The sequence below is a fragment of the Lagopus muta genome, chromosome 14 (genome assembly GCF_023343835.1).
Source record: "Lagopus muta isolate bLagMut1 chromosome 14, bLagMut1 primary, whole genome shotgun sequence".
Lineage (NCBI taxonomy): Eukaryota > Metazoa > Chordata > Aves > Galliformes > Phasianidae > Lagopus > Lagopus muta.
In genome coordinates, this window is record NC_064446.1 from 16,472,763 (window position 1) to 16,490,400 (window position 17,638).

At 51.5% G+C, this 17,638-nt stretch overlaps 1 protein-coding gene across 3 annotated transcripts in view; it reads left to right on the forward strand.

The window, feature by feature from the left end:
- PDLIM4 (PDZ and LIM domain 4) overlaps nucleotides 1–16,928 on the forward strand; it is a 32,587-nt gene extending 15,659 nt beyond the window's left edge. For all 3 annotated transcript variants that reach the window (XM_048961129.1, XM_048961127.1, XM_048961130.1), the window contains exons 3-7: nucleotides 1,429–1,513; nucleotides 10,095–10,273; nucleotides 11,520–11,677; nucleotides 13,364–13,484; nucleotides 14,495–16,928. In XM_048961129.1, coding sequence (XP_048817086.1) covers nucleotides 1,429–1,513; nucleotides 10,095–10,273; nucleotides 11,520–11,677; nucleotides 13,364–13,484; nucleotides 14,495–14,699 — 748 coding nt within the window. In that variant the 3' untranslated portion in view covers nucleotides 14,700–16,928. The remainder of the gene's footprint in view (nucleotides 1–1,428; nucleotides 1,514–10,094; nucleotides 10,274–11,519; nucleotides 11,678–13,363; nucleotides 13,485–14,494) is intronic.
- Nucleotides 16,929–17,638: the final 710 nt, after the last annotated feature.

Consider the following 17,638-nt stretch of genomic DNA (forward strand, 5'->3'; position numbering starts at 1 on the left):
GTGCAGACCCACAGCTCTGGGAGATGCACATTTAGCTGCACTCTGAGATGGGGTCAGTGGGTGGGGGACTGCAGCCTGGCAGTGCTTGCACAGAGAGGATGTGCTGCTGCTTATCGCTCCTGCCTACTGCAAGCAGGATGGCTTTGTGGCACTTATTTACTGGCGAATCAAAATCTGTGGGGATTTGTTTTTATGTGAGCTGTATTTGGCATGTGGGCTGCAGAGCAGTGCAAACAGGAGAGCCATAACTGCCTGCTCCTCAGCAATGGTGTGAGCCAGCATGGGGCTGATGCAGAGCGTGGGGGGAAAGCACGGAAACTGTAATGAGGTCTCTGCCAATGCAATCAGGAGCCTTCATTGTTCTGGGCCTCCAGATGAGATTCTGAATGCAGTATTCTGGTTCTGAATGTGGAAGCAATACATGCAGCAGCAGATGATGGTGAATGCTGGGAATGCTGCCGTTCCCAGGAAGGTCAGCTTCCTCTGTCCCAGCAAACAGCAGTCTGGGAGACCAATTTAGGCAGAAAGGTCTGAGCCTAGAATCGAGTAATTGTGGTAGAGAGAGCTTATCAGAACGAGACATCTATGTAGGAAAAAAGATCAACCTCCTTCCTGTTGAGAAAAGCAGTGATGGTGAGACAGGGTGGTGATTTGGAGCAAAGAAGCCTCAGACCTCAGGACAGCATCCCACTGTGCATGAAGGGCTGTGGCAGTCTCTGCTTTTTTGGGTTTTGGGTCCGGCTCTGAGTTTGTGGGGTGCGTGGTGGTGTGTGTAAAGCAGGGCTGCCTGCAGGTGGGTTTCAGTGGGAAATACTGAGCCCAACACTCCTCATCACGGATTCCTGGGTTAAAACTATGCTCTTTCTTTTTCACACTTGGACTCTGCAGATGATTAAACCCAAACTGAGCACAGCACATGTCAGAGGCCAGAGTCCAAGCAAAGGCACTGGGCTGCAGCAATGAGTGGTTGGTGCCTCCTAGAGCAAGAACACTTCCATTAAGGTGTGCATGCAGGCAGTGAAGTTAAGCACGATGATGTGCACTGTGTGCTGCATTTCTCATATTGCTCCTTATCCCTGGTGAGGATGAGAAGCAATGGAGCAGGCTTTGTCTGTTCTGACAACAACATATGGGAAGTTGTATGGTGATGTCTTTGCAGAACCAATGTTATCTGCTTCCCATTTGGTTCCTGAGCAGCACAGACCTCTGAATTGTGTGCTGCCTGGTGTGGCAGTGCTGGAGGGATGCAGATGAATAAAAACTGGATTTCGGGGCTTTCTGCAGCAGCTGCATTGAAAGGCATGAGATGGCTCATCCTCTACATGCCTTCTCACTGGGAAGCAGCTGTTGTTCCTACTGTTCCTGTATATTGTTTCTGCCATGTTGCTTTTTAAATCTAAGCTGAATGTACCTGATTTCCTGTTACAGAACTGAGGGGAGGAGCTGGTCACCACCCATACTGGAGGATGGGAAGGCACAAGCTTACCGCATCAACATCGAGCCTGAGCCGCAGGTAAGGGAGCATCAGGATGGCTGTGCTGGGTGTGCTGGGCAGCAGAGCTGGGTCTGGGGAAGTGTTCTCCTGGGTTTGTGGGCAGAAGTGGCAGTGTGGGGATGGGGCAGAAAGCAGGGCAGGAGAGGAACTGGTGCCTGCCTGGAGCAGCAAGGCTGGGGCTCAGGGATGGAGCTCGTGGTCTCCAGCTTGCAATGACCTCCCACACTGCTTCCTGCTGCACCTGCCTCCTGCTCCTCTTCCCTCAATTCACCGTGTCCTCCTAACCCTGTGGTGGTGATCTGCTTAAAGGGTGGTTGTGTGGGTTTGCCTCATGGTCCCCGCTCTTCCTGTCTCACTCCTTTCTCCTCCTTTTTCTGTCTTTCAGCTGTTCTCCCCTCTGTCCTCAGCTCTTTCCCTCAACCTTCCTGTGCACCCTGCGTGTCCTGGCCCTGTGTCTGCACGGTGATGGCACTGCTGCCTGCAGTAGTCAGAAGGTGATGGGCTGAACTGATCTCGTCCTGCCCAGCAGGTCCTTAGCAAATTCACAGGTGACTCTGGCTCTCCTCAGAAGGCAGAGGAAAGCTGTCTTTCTGCTCCTGTTCAGCATCCCAGCTAGCTGAGTGTGCGGCATGGGATGAAATCCTGCAGTGGCCGCAGCCATTGTTCTCAGATATGGTTCTTCTCTGCCTGAAGGTGGTTTGTGTTGGAGGCTGTTCCATAAGAGCCCTTCTCCAGTGCTTGCAAAAACCCCAGGAGCAGGTGCTGCTGGCTTGGCTCTTCTGCTTGTTGTAGCAACCAAGACCCTGAGTGGACTCTGAGGATCTAGGGTGAATATCAAAGCAGCTAAGGTGATGCTGCTGCTGGGGGTAGCATTGCCTTGTTCCCTTCAAGGAGTGAGGAACTGACCTGACAGCACTGGAAGTTACCCAACGATGAGCTCAGTGCGGGGAGGATGGGGTCAGGTCCTCCATGTGCCACCAGAATCTCTGCATTCACACCCATTGATGCTGTGGCCGTTGCAACTGATCTGCCAAAATCTTGCTTTCCTGTGGGGTGACAAGGGGCAGCAGATGGGGACGAGGGCATTCACTTGAGCTGCAGCACAGTGGCCGTGTCCCTGCAGAAGGGACCCCTCTTGTCCCTCTTGCAGCTTGGGGACCAGCTGGAGCCTTGGCGTTGAGTTCTGGCCGTGCGTGCTTCATTAATCCATTACAGCAATCTCTTTTCTGACAGGCCTTCTTAATAGACTTTGATGTGCCCAAAACCCTATGAATAATGTTAAATAAGGAACAAATGTGCAGCGGTTCCACTGCCAGATACAACATTTCTGACATTTAATGCAGATTGGGTTTGATTCCTACTATTAATATATGCTACATATGGATCTTTTTAAAAAAATTAGACAGTTACATAGAGTGTCATGGAGGGGGCAGGGATGGATTTCCCTGACTCCAAACCTACACAAACAATGTCTAAATCTGGAGCAATCAGTGGCTAACCTAAACACATCTGTGGCAGGGCACCAGGAAAGGCCTGGGAGCGTGATGGAGTGGGTTCAGAGAGCACATTCCTGCTCTTGCTCTTCCCAATGGCTGCAACCCAGGGACTCCATGCAGCTGGTGGGCAGCGTCCCATTTCCCATTTCTTCTCACCCAGCAGCCTCTTGGATCAGGGTAGTTACTGGTTGGAAATCCACTTTCTGCTGGTATTCAGAGCTTTGCATTATCACAGCAATCCTCTGGCTTGCCCAGTGCTGAGGATGACTGAGCTCTGGGAGTGCAGCCTATTGCAGAGCTGGCCGTCATCCCATGGGAGCAAGAGCGCTCAGCCCCATGTGGCATCAGATCCATCCCTGCCACGACAGCTCTGGTTAGATTGCAGAAAGCAAAAGGCTTGGTGTCAAGTAATAGCTTGGCTCCAGTGTGCAACTTTGAGGTACATTTCTTAGCATCTGAATAAACGCAGTCTGCTTCGAGATGCAAGGTTAAAAAAACATAAATTCCTCTGGAATTCTGCCCTCAAATTGCAATAATTTGCAATAGGTTTGGGGCTGTCCTTGAAATAGTTTTAGGCTACTTCCCCCTTCCCATAGTTCGTATGTGTTGAGTTCATACACCACCAAGTTTGATGATCTGGTTTACTGGGTGAAGGGGTTGCCCAGCACATCTCTGTGTGCCTGTGAGGTTTGCTGTGTGGTTTGATATTGACTCATTTGAAAGCAAATGAATGTTCTCAGTCCATTGCAATGCGTTGAGCTGCTGTGTTGGTAACCTATGTGAGATCATCTCTACCTCTTCATTACCAGCATCGTTAGCAAGCAAGCTTCAATAATCCTGATGCATGAAAGAGGAAAGAATGTTCTGTGGGTGAGTGGGGGAAAAAAATAGGATGAAATTTTCAAGATGGTGTTGGTTTTTTTCCTATCCAAGTACCTGGCATAGCTTGCTCTCATTGAAAGTGAACAGGAGCTGTAAGAAAATAACGACAGCTTGGGCAGATTTAGGACAAAATAGCCCTTCATCCAGTGGCATTTCCTCAGGGATAGGTGTGCTGTGTTGTTTTCCTTGATAACATCTGTTCCAGGGGTGACTGCTGGCACGGGGAAGGAGAGATGGCATGCTGCTGCACTGGGGAACGCTTGTCACTGTCTGTGTGAAAGCACACGGAGCTCTGGTTGGTCCACAGGGAAAGCTGACTTAACACACTGCGGTTTCCCTTTCTGCTTACCTGGAATGATCGCTCTGTGCAGCCACTCGTTATCACCTCTACATCCTGAGGTGCTCCTGAGCCCCCAACGCCATCAGTAAATAACCCTGAACACGGTGCTGCTCTCTGACTTCTCTGCAGGGAGCAGAGTGCAGTCTGTGCAGGAGGGCTCTGCTGGAGGCACTGTGGAACCACGAGGAGCGCATCCTGCATCCTCAGCACTTGTCCTGCTTCCCTATGACAGTGCTAATGAAGCAGCCCTGCTCGTACAAAGCCCTCCTCTGTCTGCTTGTTAAACACACCCTTGCAAGGCTGATATTAAAAACATGCCCTCTGCGCTGGAGCGGGCCAGATAAATGGAAACACATTTTGATCATTCTTGCCGTTCTCGGGTAACTTTTTCCGTTGCTGTGGGTTTCTAAGAGGCTGTGGGGGAGCTGGATCCCCTTGGGGACAAAGTGCTGAGGGGCTCCGTGTGCTCCCAGTGCAGTGGCTGCTCCTGGGGATGGGGACCCTGTGCCCCCACCAGTGGCTGTGCAGCTCTGCAGTGCTTTGCTAATGGGGAGAGATTGTCTTGCAGTCAGATGTGTGCTGTGCTCTATCAGAGCAGAACACGTGCAAGCACTGAGCTGGAATACTTTCCTAGCTTATCCCAAAAGCACTTTTTAATTTTTATTGTTATTATTAATAATAATGCCTCATTTTACATCCTGGAGCAGCTTCTCCTGAGAGCACTCCTTCAGCAATGGGTCGGTGCTTCCCGCCCCTCTGAACAATTCTGGATGTTAAGAAATCCCCAGCCATCACTTGCAGATGATTTAGGAACTTCCCCATCCGTGCAATTGCACATCAGATAGCTGCTGTCGGGACTGCTGTAATCCCTCTTCATTCAGCACTGGAAGGAAATGTTCTGCTGTTCCTCTTTGTTGATTTTGCTTCTGATCCCCTGTTCTTACACAGGAGGGGACTGCAGGGCTTGTTTGGGTGTTGGTGTAATTACTCCTTGTGCACAAATCAAGGCTGCTGTATGGAGAGATGTGTGTCTCCAAAATGGAGTTTTGTGCTTTTGGACTCATGTCAGATGCTGGGTCTCAGCTCAGTCCTGCTCCATGCTGCAACAGCTTTAAGAAATGCAATGGGAGCTTTCTTGCAGTGTTTTTTCTTTTGTAGCTGGCAGAGCTTTAGCAGTTTCAGAATGTAATACAAAAATAGGCCAAACTGAGTCCTTATGGAGGGAGCTGTCATTGCAGAGTGCTGCCTGCAGCATCCCGAGCTGGGATGAGGACTGGGATGTGGGCTGTGTCCTGGGTGGTGATACAGAGGGCTCTGCTGTTGGGCAGATGTCTGCAGGATGCATGCAGTGAGGAGTACGTGGCGGGGAGAGCTCTCTTCTGTACTGTGGTTTGTACTGAAATAGTCTTGGCAGAAGAGCTGAGGTCCACCTCATGAAATAACTCACATTCTCCGTTCATCCAGCTTCAGCAAACTGTGTCCTTATCTGATGATCTTCTGAGCTGAGCCCGGCAAGCAGTGCTGTGCTTGGTGAGGCTGACACCCACTTGTTTGCGAAGCAGCACGCAGCCATGCCAGCAGTGTGCTCACAGCATAGCACATCTCTGCCAGGGAGCTGTTAAAGTGTGCGTGGCGTAGGGGGGGTCTGTGCCCTCCTGTCCCAGCTGCCTCCCACCAGCAGACAACCTCCTGCCCCGCTGTGCTGCTCAGCTCTGTTCCTAGCTGCTCACCTGAGGATGATGTGGAATAGATGGAGAGAAGTGGTTGCACAGCATGGGCCAAAGCTGGAGGGTCGATCCATTCCTGGGGGCACGCCACAGCATCTGTCTGTTCTTTGCATTAAGACGAGCACAGTGCTGTCTGCCCTTTGCCTCCTTTGTGTGCTAATAAGATTTCCAGGACTCTGAACCACTTTATCAGATACGAAGTGCTGTGCTTGCTATTGAAAAGCTGGGGATACAGCGGAAGGGATGTCTGCGTTGTGGTTTTGTGCAGAGGCTGAATTTCAGTCCTGAGGGATGTGCTGTTGTACACCCATGCAGCATCACCAAGCCCAGGGTTGCAGCTGGCTTTCCCAGCACTGTACCACTTTCAGGCATGGCTGCAGCCCTGCGCATATTCCAGTGCAAAAGTGACCCTGGCTCTGCAGAGAAGTACTTCTGCCCTCTGCTCCCCATCATCTAGCTGTACAGTGCAGAGGTCAGGGCAGAGGAATGCTGGCTGTGTCCCTGGGGTGCATCTGAGCTCAGTGACAGCAGCTCAGGGAGCAGCTGGCTCCACGGCTCTCCCTGCAGGAGGGATGTGAGTGACAGCATGGTCACAGTGGGACCTCTGTGCAGTGACCCCAGTGCTGAGCAATGCGCTAACTCGGGATTTTGGCAGCATGCGTCTGGCTGCTGCTGTCCTGTTTGTAGGAAGGCAGCGGGTCTGAAGTACATCAGGGAGCTGCTGTTGGCTGAGCTGAGCTGTCAGTGACCTTCAGCTTCATTAGGTCTGCTGCTGGGTGTTTATAAAGGCAGCAGGATTGCCCCCCTCCCTGCTTTGCCTTAGGAAAATAAACAGTGCACGGAGCAAAGCACGGTTGGTGCCATCCCACAGCTCTGAGCCCTGGATGTGCTCTGGTCCCTTGAGGTGCCTCTCATACTGATGTTTTGGTTTTAGTCTCTGTAAGACCAGGCTCATTCTGTGCTCTTGCACTCTTAAGGGTCTAGCTGAAAGCCTTGCGAAATGAGCACGTTTTAAATGCTTTGAGTCACAATGTTATTACATCTTTTGTTCTGCAAAGCTGTCCCTAAAGCCTTTATGGGGCAGAAATGTGAGTTCCCACAACTTCAGAAGCAGCATTTGTGCAGTGAATGCCTGGAGGGCTGTGGGCAGTGACTGCTGCAGTGCTGCAGTGCGATGGAGGCAGCTCTGCATGCTGAGGGAAGGGCTTGGGTTTAAATCCGTCCTTAAAGTCTGCCCAGTTCTGGATCTGGGAGTTATTCCCATTGAGCACACCATTTCAGCTGCCTGCTTGCCTCGATGTATTTTTAAAAATCCAAGCAGATTTATGCTTTTTGTTGACCTTACAAATGTTGGTTACAAAACATGATGCAAACTCTTCCAAAGAGAGAGAAGAGACTGAGACGAATTCCCTAAACCTTTCCAAAATTCCTGGTTGGCTGCACGTTTTTTCTAGCTATGGGAACACTTCTTCTAGCAGGGATTAGCTTGACAGAAGTGTTTAATTTCTGAGTCTTCTCTTGCGTTGTGGATTTGACTTAAAGCCTGGGAATGGAAGTTCCAATTCAGCTGCACCAGCGGAGTCTGCAGCACAGCTTTTGTGAGCCAGCAGAGCAGAGCCTGCTTTGTACCCAGGGTTTGCCTAGAAACAGTGAAGCCACAGGATATATTTGTGTGCGTATTCTGTCTTTCTTGCACGTAGTCTCTATTCTGCTGGATGGAGCTGCTGGAGCTGAGCAACACCTGTGTGAGGAGAAGGCATTCCTGCTGCCACTGTGCACGGACAGGTCGTGGGCTGAAAGCATGCCTTTGTGCCAGCGTTGATGCAAAAGAAACATTTTTCATTAGGGAAATGGAAGATCCGTTCCCGTTTCCAACAGAGATGCAGACCAATGTAAGGGTTTGGGCAAAGCAGCCTGTTAATTGGCTGAGCAATGTTTGGCAGGAGCTGCAAAGCCATGAACCACTCAACCTGAGCTCCAGGAGCCCCAGATGCTGTGTGTCAGCTCAGCCCCTCTCAGTGATGGATGCTCCTCAAAGGCAAGCGTGAGAAAGCAGATTGCACATCTCTGCTCTGCAGGCTGCAGGAGCTCTCCTCGGCGAAGCTGAGCAGGCCAGCTCTCAGAATGGGTTTGCAAACCCTCTTAATTTAAGAGAGGCCGTAAAAAGCAGGAAAAAAAGCCAGCGGAGAGAAGCAAATTAGGTCCCAAAGGGGGAAGAAACTTTGTGATCTTGAATTTTGAGAACTGGAAAGAAATCCATCTGGTTCTAGGTTTCTGAGAACGAAGGCGTGAGCGCAGTGCATGATGTAAAGCCTCATGCAGGTCTCGTGGGAAAACTCTGAACCAGCTTTTGTGATGGAAAAAGGGAGACTGAATTCGATCCAGGGAATGGTTTTTCATGCAAGAGGGAAGATTTTAGCAGAGAAGTAAAGACAAAGAACAAAACTCTTTGTGCGCATAGAGGGGAAAAATGCTTTCTATGTGTTCCCCTTCAGCTGCCCCCTGATGCCAGCTTGGCTCAGCAAATCTGCACAGAGCAGGGGAGGCTCAGCAGGAGCCCATCAGCCTGACTGTCCCTGTTAGAGGTTTGGGGTTCCCAGCCCCATGGGGGTAGCAGCGCCCTGCTGATCCTGGCACTCAGCACTGGTGCCCATCCTTGGGTAGGGGCTGGACTGAGCAGACCTGATGCTTTCTGGAAGCATTTGCTTTGTGAATTGCTGAGTGGGGCAGGAAGGAGCACGCCATGCTTCGTGGGCTGCTGTGGGTTATGGTAAGCCTGCAGAGGGGAAGGCTCTGTTGTGCTGTGGGGAGGGCAGGAGTCCTGGCACGTCCCAATGGACGCAGTGCTGTTTGAGCCCTGAAGCCCACAGATCCTGGTGCCCTGCCGTCCAGGGGCACGTGCTGCTGCTTGCCTCCCCAAATCCTTTACGATCCCTATTTTCCTCCCCATGTCATGGTTGAAATTTCTTTATTTCCCTTGAAATAGCGATGTCAATCTGGGAACTGGAAACCTGCAGCCTGGTTGCAATTTTTAGGTTGTTTTTTTTTGTTTTTTGAAGAGCAGAAATTGGGGAATAGTTAAAAATGTTATTCCTGGCAGTAGAATTCCCTTCTTAATAGCTAATTTGGAGCAATTGGGTTGAAAACCACTTTCCCACGTGTGTGTGTGCAGGTGTGCCGTGTGGTGATGGCACCCAGGGCTGCAATCACACATCTGGGGTACAGGGAAACGTGAGGGCCCCATCCCACAGCTCTTACTAAAGCCCTGTTTTTATCAATGGGGGTTTTGCCCCAGGAAGGCCGAAGGATTGGACTTGCAAAATGTTTTTCTGGCAGGATCTGTTTTTTATTTCTCTTAACCGTTCGTTTTTTACTACGCTTGGAAGTGCTGGTGTTTTCTCCTCTGCACCAGTGATAGACATTTGTTTCCCATTAGTATTTATTAGATGTTTTTGGTCAGATGTAGGCTTAGAGCCCACGCTATGTGCTTTGCTGGTTGTTTGCAGGTATTTTTCCCTCTCTGCTCAGCCCTTGTGCCACAGATGCGGGCAGTGCTCTCCTTTGCAGCGGGGCAGCAGCACTGCACGTCAGCCCTGGGATGGGTGGAAACATGAAAGAGAGCACGGCTGCCTGCAGAAGGGCCTATTTCTTTCATCACCACGGGTGTGTTTCTGACTCATATGGATGGAAATAGCTGCAAGTAGGCAAAAGTGTAGGAATTCCAGAGAAAAACCCAAGAACTCAGCTTTGGGTCACACCGTGTGCCCACAGTGCGGCCGGCTGCTGCTGTGCTTTGCTGGGTGAAGCAGCAGGAAGGCACTGAGCACTGCAGGAACGGCCGCGGGGACTGGAGCAGCCTCACAGCCCTTCTCCTGCAGAAATAACAAGTGTGCTTTTACAGGAGGGTAAATGGAGGATCCTTGGCCACGGCCGGCCCTGGAGAAACAGGCAGGTTTGTGATTAGAGACCAGGAAAGGCTGCATAGATTCAGCGAGATCTAATTACAGACTGTCCTCCTGGTGCAAACCTCTCATTTCCACGGTGTGTATGAAATACAGCTACTGCAGTTTCACATCACAGAGCAGCCTCGTGTTGCATTCACACCAAGAGCAAGAAACCTCATGCTTTTTCTGCTTTTTTTTCTTCCATTGCAGGATAACGGCCCTGCAGTGGGCAAGAGGCCCATGCCCCACGCTGCAGGTGGGAGCCCAGTGGACAGCAGGCAGGCACTGAGCCTGCAGCACTGCCAGCCCAGCCGGCCGCATGCCAGCAGCAGTGCTGATGCTGCCTTGCCGCTGCAGCTCAGTGGGCTGCACATCTCTCCTTCCCAAAGGTACGACGCATGTGGTGTCAGCATGCAGAGGGAATGCAGTCTGCCACTGACAGCTCTTTGCTTGCATCCTGCTGAGGACAGGAGAGGTGACAGCTGGGGTGGCGCTCCCAGAGCTCCTCACGGCACTGGGGATGCTGGGTTTGGTTCCTATTTCGTTGGTCAAGTGAAGGTGGGAGGGAAAGCAAAAACTGGAGCTTGGCAGATGCCAGATTCTGAACAGAAGTCATGTGTTTGCAGGAGTCACAAGACCCTTGTGTGAATATCAGGGCAATGCTTGATCATCTATCTCTGAGGTGGCCAAACATTCTGCTATTCCAGGTCCACATAAGACCCCTCTGTTGCTGATGACCCCCAGCCTGGGGCTGGCACCGGGGGATATCATCTACATCACCATCCTGGTTCTTCAGAGCATGCATTCAGATGGGTTTTGTCCTCCATGATCTCAGCAGCCAACCCTTGAAATGGGCGCTGGAATTGCTCACAGGGAAAACAAAGCCTGATGAAATGGGATGTTTATAAATGTACAGTCTGCTCAGTGCAGCTGTCCAGGAGCCCACCAAATAAATGTTCATAGGAAAGAAAAAGCTTTTATACCAAGAGCAGCCCAGGTGGGTCTTGCTGAGGCAGGCTGGGCTGCAGGCTGCTGCACTTTCACACATCCTGTGCCGGTGGTGCCACTTCAGTTCATCTCTACTCAGCAGGACAATCACATATTGAAAGGATGCTTCTCAGCCATCCTGGCATAATGCTTTGCCTTGCTCTTTGTTTGTTGTACCCTACGTGGATGTGCTAACTCAGAGCTTCCCAGCAGAGCTGACCCAGAGGGATCGTGGTGAGAACAGCAGTCCCCTCCATGCCTGCCACCAGGGAACTGTCACACAGGCTGGATGGATTCCCTGGGACCTACATAATTAAAAGTGCTGTTTTATCCTTTTTATTTTTCCCCCCAATAAATGCCATTTGTGGTAGGGAAGCGTGCAGTGTTTGTGAGCAGCCGCCCTCTCTCCTAAAGGCATCCAGTAGCTGGTCCTGCCCTGGCTGCCTTGCTCAACAGGGAACAAACAGGAAACAAGCTGATCCCAGTTGGAATAGCTCTGTGCCGGGATGGGCATGCCTTCAGGCCTAGATTACAGGGAAGAGAGGTGCTCTGCTGTCTGTGTGAAACTGGATTCCATCCAGGTACATCCCTGATGAGCTGATGATTGCCGCGTGTATCTGATCTGAGTATTCCTTTGTTTTCAAATAGCACCGACCCCTTAAAGTCCCTCCCACGGAACAGAAACGGGATCGATGTGGAGTCAGATGTCTACAAGATGCTCCAGGATTACGAGAGGCCTGCCTCAGAGCCCAAGCAGTCGGGGTCCTTCCGCTACCTGCAGGGCATGCTGGAGGCTGGGGAGAACGGTAGGAGGTTTGCTGATAGCACTGTGCTGAGTGTCCCCAAAACACCTCCATTCTGCCCCTCCGTGCCCCCCTTCATGGCCATGCGCCCACCAGGATGCTATTGCTGGCTTAGCTGTGTTCCTTTTCCTTCTGAGCTTCGGGTGCTGGGGGCTGCAAAGGGCCCTGGCAGGAGCTGGGGGCATTTCTGCATGCTGACCAGCTGGGCTGCTCCTGCTGCTCAACTGTGCATTGCCCACAGCTCAGCTAGAGCTGTGCTGGTTCTTTGCATTTGCAGAGAGCATCTCCATGGCAGCTGTGTTCCTGAGATCGTTGGTACAAATGTAATGGTTGAAAGCAGTTCAGTAGGATCATTATGAAAGATCAAATGGCTTTTTCAATAAATGGCATTTACATAAGGATGTAGACGGTCCTCAGCAGGAATAGAGATCAGGAGCTTCTGGCTCGCTCTTAGCTCAGTCCCAGCTTCCTGTCTGTTTCATTAACTCAGGTCATCGCCAGCTCTGTGCATTAAAAAATAAGATCCCCAGAAGATACATTTCAGCTTCTTTTTATTTGCCTTTCAACCTTAAGTCCTTTGAGGCTTTTATGTTCAAGCTTTCAGGCTTCTCTTTGCAATCACTGGGGCTAAAAGCTTCTTCTCGTTTCCTTCCAAGAGCTCTTACTCTAATCATGTGAATCCAGGAACTTAGATTTTTATGGGAAAATACCAAGTGCTGCAAATCTCATTATGAAGTTCCAAGAGTCATAGGAAGTCAGGGCGCTGTGCTGTAGTTTGAAAGGAGAGAATGATCTGCTTTGGCTAGGAGGAGGAGAGAGGAGGATACAGGAGGATACAAAGATGCCTGGGGGCTGTATGTGCCCCAGCTGTTGCATAACAGACCAGCAGTTTTGGGGACCTGAGTGATGAGCATCTCTCCAGCACAGAGCTCTGTAATGCTTCAGCAAAGTTCAGATGACCAGCAGTGCTGCTGCTGGGTTTTTTGACTGCTTCCAGCCCTTTCCCTTTTCCTTAAGCTTTCACATGTCACAAAAACACAGCACTTGGCCCCAGGCCGCTGATCTTTAGATCTGCTCTCCTGGGGCTGTCTGGCCAGGGGCTGAGGGATGGGGGGGCTCTGCTCCTGGTGGCTGCAGTACAGTGATGGCACCAGGGCTGTGCCTGGAGGCTGTGGGCTGGGAAACAGAAGGAAAGGGTCCACTGTGCCTCTGGGCAGCCTGCTCTGGTGGTTGGCGACCCTGCATATAACGGGGGTTGAAACTACGTGATCACTGTGATCCTTTTCAACCCAGGCCATTCAATGATTGTGCCGTATTCCTCTCCCGTGGGCTTGTTTTGCTTTGAAATTTAATCACTAATCACTAATTTCTATCTGCGATGCTTTTTAAGAACATCTGTGCATTGAGTTGGCACTGTCCCAGTGGGGACAGACGTGCTGCTGGGGTGAGCAGAGCAGAGGGTCCACACGGTGTCTGTGCCCATCTGTGCACCCAGCTGTGTGGCTTTGCAGGTTGCTGGTCTCACTGTTTACATGTTTGCTCTTTGCTTCCTTGCAAGCAAGCTGTGACAAGCAGAGCATGTCTTCTCCTGGGAAAAATAACCCTCTGGCTTCTCAGCAACAATAAAAATAAAGAACAAAGCGCCAGGGAGCAAGCCCTCAATCTGTGTTTGTCTAAAACTCTTGGCAGGTGAAAAACTCGACAGACTGAGCAACCCTCGGAGCATCAAACCTCCAGGACCAAAGCTTGGCGCTGCCATGTCCGGACTGCAGATGCTCCCTGAGTGCACGAGATGTGGCAATGGGATCGTGTAAGTGCTGCTGCGTGTGTTGTGCAGCCAGGTGGCTTTCCACCAGCAACACAAGCTAGAAGCTGTAGCAGAATCCTTGAGTCCCCTTTTGCTGTTGTTTGTTTTTTTTTGTTGTTTTTTTTTTTTATGAGGGTGCTTTTTTTGCTAAGAGGAGGACCACTAAAATGATCAGAGGGCTGGCTAGCTCTTCTATGAAGAAAGGTTGGGGGAACAGGGCTTGTTTAGCTTGGAGAAGAGAAGGCTCTGGGGAGACCTCATTGTGGCCTTTCAGTACTTAAAGGGAGTGAATAAAGAGGAGGGGGTTGTTTACGAGGGTGGATGGTGATAGGACAAAGGGAAATGGCTTTAAACTGAGACAGGGGAGGTTTAGGTTGGATATGAGGAGGAAGTTTTTCACCCAGAGGGTGGTGAGGCACTGGCACAGGTTGCCCAAGGAGGCTGTGGATGCCCCATCCCTGCAGGCATTGGAGGCCAGGCTGGATGTGGCTCTGGGCAGCCTGGGCTGCTGGTTGGTGACCTGCACACAGCAGGGGGTTGAAATGAGATGAGCACTGTGGTCCTTTTCAACCCAGGCCATGCTATGGTTCTATGACTAAAGCTGGAGTTGAGGAGGATGGTGGGAGCTGCCCCTTCTAAGGGAATCCTGCAGCAAAATGTGGATGATTCACTGAACAATTCTGCCCTGCTTATCACAGGAATAGCACCGTGCTCTGGCACTCCCTCCCTGAGGCAGGAACGCTGTCAGGGTCAAGCAGAAGAGATCTGTGGGTTATTTTTGTCCATTTGTTGAGGAACGGCTCTCAGGCAGGCGCACGCTGAGTCACATTTCGGAGAATGCCAGCGTTTTTATTTCTTCGTGCTGTAAGAAGGCAGGCTCACAAATCACAGTTTTCCTGCGCATGCCTGCAGCTCTCCAGCTCCCAGCACAGCACAGGGAGAATATGGGGGGGGGGGGAGGGGGGCTTTTCTTCTGGCTGCGTCCCCACTGACCCCGCTCTCCCCATCCCCAGGGGAACCATCGTCAAAGCCCGCGACAAGCTCTACCACCCCGAGTGCTTCATGTGCGACGACTGCGGCCTCAACCTGAAGCAGAGGGGCTATTTCTTCATCGAGGAGCAGCTGTACTGCGAGACCCACGCCAAGGAGAGGGTTAAGCCCCCCGAGGGCTATGACGTGGTGGCTGTTTATCCGAACGCTAAAGTTGAACTCGTCTAAACCCAGGGCTCAGACGGCGCTCGCCCACCCGCACGCACGCCGCTGGCTTCGCAGAGTGGCTGTAATCAACCCCGATTACTGCAGCCCGACTCAAATGCCTTTCTGTAGATAAAACCGTTTACACTTGGGATCTCCAGGGGATGGTGTTGAAAGCGTAGGAACAGGTTTTTCCCTTCTCTTTGACACTTTTTTTTTTATTTTTTGGGGGGGGGGGGGGGGGTGCTGTGCTGGGTTATTAGTCTGTGCCTTAACCTTATCCAGGATCTGTATAAATATTGATTCATTCTCTTTTCTTTTTTCCCCTATAAAACCAGGATTCCTTCCCTCCCCCCACTGTCATTTAAAGGAAGGAAAGCTCAAAGAAAATAAGGCACTTTACCTACTACAAAGAGCTGCCTCCTGTACTGCAGCTTCAGTCTCCCACCCACTGGTGACTGCTCTGTGCCTCTGCACACCGAGCACCCAGCAAGGCTTGCTCCTGCCTTCCCCGTTCAGTTGCTCTCTCCTGCCTGCCCAGCAGCACATCTAAAGGATGCTGAGGCAGTGGGAGCACACCTGGCTGCCCTCCTGCACCTCAGTCCCCCTTGCTCCTCACAGCAAGGTGCTCTGCTTCTATCCTTGCTTTGACCTTTTGTTGGGTTTTTTTGCAGAACTCCCCCCTGCCCTTATGCAGCAGCTGGGGATGGGGTGGCAAAACCCCCCTAGAGGTTGGGAGGAGACACAGGAGCTGCTTGGCCCCCGGTCCTGAGCGAGTGGATGTGACCTGTGGCAGAGCTTTCCGTGGGCTTTGTTTAAGGGGGAGATAATTGAAGCTCTTGGGATGCTGTTATGTTGGAGAAACGTTTTCCACGTTCATGACTGGAGGAGAGAGGTGCAGTTCAGACACCCTGCTGTCAGATGCCACCACAGTGATGGAAGCTGTGTGGTTGGTAGCACCAAGTCCCACATTTCTGTGGGACATTTGTGGAAACGTGGAAACACATTTCTGCTTTCTATGCTTTGTAAGTACGAAAGTTCCTTCTGTAAAGGCAAAGAGCATTTCCTTTGTGTTACTGCATCCCTGTGTAAGGGGCCAGCAGGACTGTGCTGCAGTGGAGCCCCCAGGTGACGACTCCATGGGGCAGATGGTGCTGGGGGGCACCGACCGACCTCTGGGGTCTGTGAGAACCAGCAGTGCAGCCCTAGGGAACAGCCCTAAAAACAAAAGTGGGGGGAAAACACCGCCTCTGGGGACCAGAAAACCGAAAGTGAGATGCTAGGGGTTGGGGAAATATCTGCTCCCTTCCATGAACAGGGATGGAGATGGACACTGCCATAGGGCTACAGGGAGCTGCCAGCAGGACGTCCATCCCAGCTCCTTTTGGCATCTGTGTTTTTCGTTGTCTAAGTACAAGGAATGCGTGGCAATGTGATCACCCAGCTGAGCCTGGGTTTGCTTGTATTTGCATAGCCTTGTTCAGTAGGTTGGGCCAGCTGAATAGAAATACTTGGGACAGCTGTAAGTGATTAGGAGACTAAGGCTAATCAGGTATGAAGTGTTATCACCTCTTGTTTGTGGGCCTCTGCTTGGAGCTCGTTAGTTTGCAATCAGCAGCAGCATTTGCTCTGACTTTCCTTATTAACCTCGCTTGTTTCTGGGCTGGCAGCAGTGCTTCTGGAGGAGGGGGAAGGAGGGGATGTTGGGCCCATTCTGTGGTTTGACCATAACTGCTGCTCACGGATCGCTTCTGTTCCCTTTATGGCTCTGCTTGGAAGGTTGCACTTCACCCAGAGCGGGGCCTGACAGCCCAGCAGGGCTCCCCCACATCACTGCAGGAGTTGTGCTCCCTAAAGCAGCTCCTCACCCTGCAGCAAAGGGAATGCCCTAAAAACCCCACGAGCTGGAAGCGCCAAAGTGATGCTGCAGGCACCGCAGCCCCAGGCTTCACCTGCATCTCTTTAGTTTGGAAGCACATTACCCGCAAATCAATGTTTTTTACACCGTTCTCTTGCCATGCTCATTCCTACGAGTTACCAACACCTTCCATCCTCCTGAGGAGCATAAAGCCAGAGCCACCTCACAGCACTGCACTGTGGCAGTGACTCTTGGCAGCAATTCCCCACATGATGCCCGGAGCCAGCATGGGACCTGGCCTCGCCAGCGCCATCTTCTCCCTCTATTTAACGCTGTAAAACATTTGCAGGATGATGTGGTTTGTATGAAATACAGAATAAAACGGTATTGTTGGTTTTCTGCCTCACCCTAATTGCTTTCCCTTTGATCCTCAGGTTTCTGTCACCAACACCTGTGTGTGTGTGTGTGCTGGAGATCCCATTGAGCACACGGCCACCCCTTGAGGCTGTTTTGTGCTCTGCAGCACATCATGTGTCTCCAGCTGTGCTGCTGCTGTGTTGTGCTCTAATCGCAATCCTGTGACATAAGCACAGCACAAAGAGGGTTTCCTGACCCCAAATCTATTCGTTCCTGCTCCACCAGCCCTAAGGGAATATAAGAGATGCACCTCTCTAATGACACATCATGCATCCAGTTGTGTCCGAGGTTTGCTGTTGGGGGTGTTAGGTTTGAATTTTCATAGAACCATAGAATGGCCTGGGTTGAAAAGGACCTCAATGCTCATCCAGTTCCAACCCCCTGCTGCGTGCAGGTCACCAACCAGCAGCCCAGGCTGCCCAGAGCCACATCCAGCCTGGCCTTGAATGCCTGCAGGGATGGGGCATCCACAGCCTCCTTGGGCAGCCTGTTGCAGTGCCTCACCACCCCCTGGCTGAGCCCCTTTGGTGCATGGCAGCAATGCCCAGCGCAGTGCTGTCAGTGCTGGGGCAGATCCCAGGGCTTGGTGTGGGCAGGAGGGAGAGCGACCGTGGGAAGAGACATCCCCAAAAAGTTCTGTTATTGCTGGGAGTTGGGGAAAGTGTGCTGTCATTTCCAAGAAACAGAA